Below are 3933 nucleotides of genomic sequence, written 5' to 3'. Positions count from 1 at the left end.
CTCAACCTCTAGCGCTGCAACAGCCGCTGGGCAGCACAACCAGTGGTACCAGGGGCCGGTGCAAATGCCACAGCTCACTGCACCCTCTTGGCTGCTGCCTTGCTTTTGGTGTGTTGGGGTGGTGGTGGCCGTGGTGTGGATGCTGACCCTCCTGCTGCCGCCTAGCACGAGGACACACAGGGACCGTGAGACATCCCACAGGGCACTGGCACGATGGGAGAGATGTTTCAGGTGAAACAAGCCTTTGGGGAGGGCCATGTCAGCAGTGCTGGAGGTAACACCAATTAATTCATGCTACCACGCAAGAAACCCAGAGGGACTATCCTTCATTAAACAAGAGCAGCCAATTTATCAAGGCAGGTATACAGCAAAATCCTATTTTCAGCAAGCCACTGAGCCTGTCCATTGTGTTCCACCATCACAGTGTGCAGGTATATAAAAGGCAGCTCCAGAAAGAAAGCTTCCCTAGAAAAAGGACTCCCGTTCTTCCAGCCCCACCCAATCAGGTCATCATCAGCTGCAGCTGGAGCCCCTCATCCCGACCCTCATCCTGCAGCCAGGCAGCACCTGAGGCACATGCTCTGCTCTCCCCTGCTCCGTTGTGCATCCTGGCTGTCGTCGAGCCTGCTCCCACGTGGGTACCAGGTAAAAGCACGGCAACGTGCTCCAAAACTCTGTGGCTTGGTGCTTGAAATCCCCATCAAGGGTTGCTGGGGTTGTAGAGCAGTTCCCATGGGGGGAGAGCGTCTCTTTTTTTTTTTTTTTTGCACAGCCTGGCACCAAAGCCCGTGGGGTTGTGTGGCAGAGAAAATTATCCCATACTGGTAACCATTGGGGGGGGAGGACCTGACCCTTGCCTGAGCTCCCAGTGAGGAGTTTGCAAAAGGCGCCCAACAAGGTTGCGTTACTTTAGGGAAGGAGACTGCTACAGGGACAAGCCGTGGGTGGTGGAAAAGGCTGTGCAGAAGTTAATGGGGCTGGGTAAGAAGCAGACTGCTGATTTTTGCTAAGAAGGGGTTTTGATTAGAGCTGGGGCTGAGAGTGGGGAATCCCGGAGGTTGCAGCCAGCGGGGGGAGCCTGCGGTATCCCCGGCGCTAGAGGCTTCGTGGAGGGAACTTGGGCAAAAGTTTCTGTCTGAGAGCTGAGTAAAAGGCCTTCCAGCGAGAGAATGAAAGAGATTGATTTCATTTAATTTATCAGTTTAATCAATTATACTGTGTCTGTAAGTACCCTGACGGGGCACATCTTGCTTAAACCTAGGGGAAGGCATAACTGGAATTTGTCAGGTAGATGAAATTAGAAAAATCCCTATCTGAAACGGGGCTAAACAGTGCAGAGGGATTTAGGGATTTCCCGCTGGTGGGACCCACCTGTGTCTGTCTCCCAGGGGAGCCAAATGATTTTCTGGAAGGGGCTTTTTTAGCCAAAAATCTCTCGGGTTCATTGTGCAGGCAGTGGGATCTGACTGATGGTCAATACACCAAGGGAAAGCAGGTGATCTAGTGGTCCCATCTGTCCTTAAAACTGTGAGAAGTCTGTCTGTGCACACTTGCCCTGGCTCTGTGCCCAGCACACTGGGAGTGACGGTGATGCCAGAGCTGAAATCCCTTCCCCCGTGTGGCCCATAGCCCCTCCAGCCCCCAAACCCTTGCTCAGTTTTACTTGCCAAGAGCATGTTGCCGTTATAAACAACAGCAGCATCAACGATGAAGTGAGGAAGCGGCCAAGGAGACTATCAAAACACTGCGTCCTTCACAAAACGCTGCAAAAGCAAGCGGAGATGAAAGCTGAGTGGGAAGCAACGTGGGCTCCCGTGGGTGAAGGCGGGAGGAGCTCCCCGCTGCGGGGCAGGGCTCGCATCTGGGGTGAAAAAGCCCCTTTTGGAAGACAGTGTGTTTGTAGGTTGGTGGTTTTTCTTTTTTTTTTTTTAGATGAGACCCACCCAGGCTCTGTTTGCTCTTGGTTTGCGTCATGGCCAGCGAAACCCTCGTAGAGGAGGGAAAGTGAGCAGTGGGAAAGGATGAAGGCACTGATACTATCTACCACCTTGGTTAAAAAATGGGCAGTTTGGCTCATTTGTTGTGTTGGGATCTCAGATGAGCATCGGATCTCATTGCATGCTCTTAGCTCTTGTTCTGGACTGAACCAGTGGTAAATGTGTCCGAGCTGCCTCGTCACTGGGGTCTCCCTGGGGAGCAGGGAGGCAGGACTGTCAGTGTGGTGGTCCCCAGCCAGCATCGCTGGGATCCTTCCCTGGCATGGCTTTGGGGAGAGCATAACATCCATCCCCATGCTGTGCCGGGTTGTGCCTCTGGGCTGCAGGGGGTTCCAGCTCACACGGATTGTGCTTCCACCTCCCCCTGTAAAAATCCAGAGACTTGAAAAGCCGAGCCGGGTCATTTTGCTGTGTTTGCTGTTCCTGTCTTCTATCAAAGCCCTTTGCCATTTACTCAAGTTTCCTCATCCAACCCGCGGATAAAAGCTGGATACCAGACTGACACAGCATGCAAAGTCCTCTGAGCAGGGAGAGCAAGAACATCACATCATCGTGTTAGCACTGATCTGGAAAGGACAAATGCCAGCAGTACTGGCTTCATGTGGAAACCGCAGCTCGAGCCATATGCTCAGCTGGGTTCCTACGGAGGATATGGACTTCACCGGCTTTTCACTAAAATACATAATTCCTCTTTCTCCACACATTTGTTTGTTGGGTTTTTTGTTTGGAAATTCAAAGAGTGATCCTGCATGAATAGGAGCCAATAAAATCATCTCCAAAACTAATTGTGGAATTTTTTTAACTATTAGCAATGTCCACAACAAAAGCAGCTGGCCCCGGTGCTACCCAAGCCACCGATATCCTTCCCATTGAAACAGGGTTTCCCACAAGCCATGTTGTGCTCTTGCTCCAATGCTGTGGCTTGGCCGTGATCTCCGCCTGGGACACATGCTGCAAAACTCTCAAATGTTTCAAAATATATTGACCACAGGCTCCGTCCTTGGGAAAGCCATCAGCAGCTCATCAGGGTAATTATGCTTGGGCTGCTGGCTCCCAGTACAAGGTTTGGTCTGACATTTGGGCAATGGGAGGCAGTGCATCCCATGAACTTACCCCATGGGTAAGTCCAGCATGGAATGCTTTTTTCACCTATGGGGAAGTCACTACCTCCTCATAGCTCGTGCTGCTGAGCATGGGTCCTTGCCAGGTGTCCACCCATGAATGGAGCCAGAGGACGCACGAGATGGCACGTTACTCAAAACCCCACCCACACGACTCACCTGACAAGATGGAGGCAACAGCGGCGATGATGAAGGAAACGATGACCCCAGGCCCTGCCATCTCCTTGGCTACCAGGCCGGACACCACATACATGCCGGTGCCCACGCAGCTCCCGACGCCGAGGGAGATGAGGTCAAGGGTGGTGAGGACCTTGGCCAGCCTGGCGCCCTGGGCAGCGGCAGTCCCCGTGCCCTCCAGCATCGACTCCACAGGCTTGGTGCGCAGGACACGGGCGCGCAGGGCATGGCCCGCTGCCCCCCACGGCCCCCGCCGCGGGTCCAGGCGTGAGAAGAAGCTGCTCATGGCTGGTGCTGGGCTCAGGGGAGATTGGTCACAGATGGTTTCGGCAGCACCCACTCAGGGCTGCAGCTGCATCTCCCTCCTGCACTGGCGGCCTGGCTGCAAGAGAGAGAAACACAGTTTTTAACTGAAATAGCAAGGAAAGAGGGATGTGCTCCACATGGAGGAACCAAAAGGGGCCCCCGAGCAGGTTTCTGCCTGGGCTCCAGAGCTGGGAGAGCCCTGGGGGCCAAGGGGAGCTTTGCTTTTGTTGGTGCTGCTGCTCTGGAGAAATCTCCTTTCTCCATCCCAATTGTTTTGTACAATAGAGATGCTCTGCTCGCCTTTATGTTTGTCTGTGTGGTTTTAACCCCAG

General features: G+C 53.5%; 1 protein-coding gene across 1 annotated transcript in view; it reads right to left on the bottom strand.

Annotated features, from left to right (window-relative positions):
• The window catches only part of SLC7A14 (solute carrier family 7 member 14), a 16700-nt gene extending 13119 nt beyond the window's left edge, over positions 1–3581 (bottom strand). The window contains exon 1 of the mRNA XM_009645760.2: positions 3278–3581. Within this exon, the coding sequence (XP_009644055.1) occupies positions 3278–3581 (304 nt within the window). The remainder of the gene's footprint in view (positions 1–3277) is intronic.
• Positions 3582–3933: the final 352 nt, after the last annotated feature.

The sequence above is a fragment of the Egretta garzetta genome, unplaced genomic scaffold (assembly GCF_000687185.1).
Source record: "Egretta garzetta isolate BGI_Z169 unplaced genomic scaffold, ASM68718v1 scaffold638, whole genome shotgun sequence".
Classification (NCBI taxonomy): domain Eukaryota; kingdom Metazoa; phylum Chordata; class Aves; order Pelecaniformes; family Ardeidae; genus Egretta; species Egretta garzetta.
The sequence above is the reverse complement of the archived record's forward strand: the minus strand, read 5'-3'. Positions and strand labels throughout refer to the sequence as shown.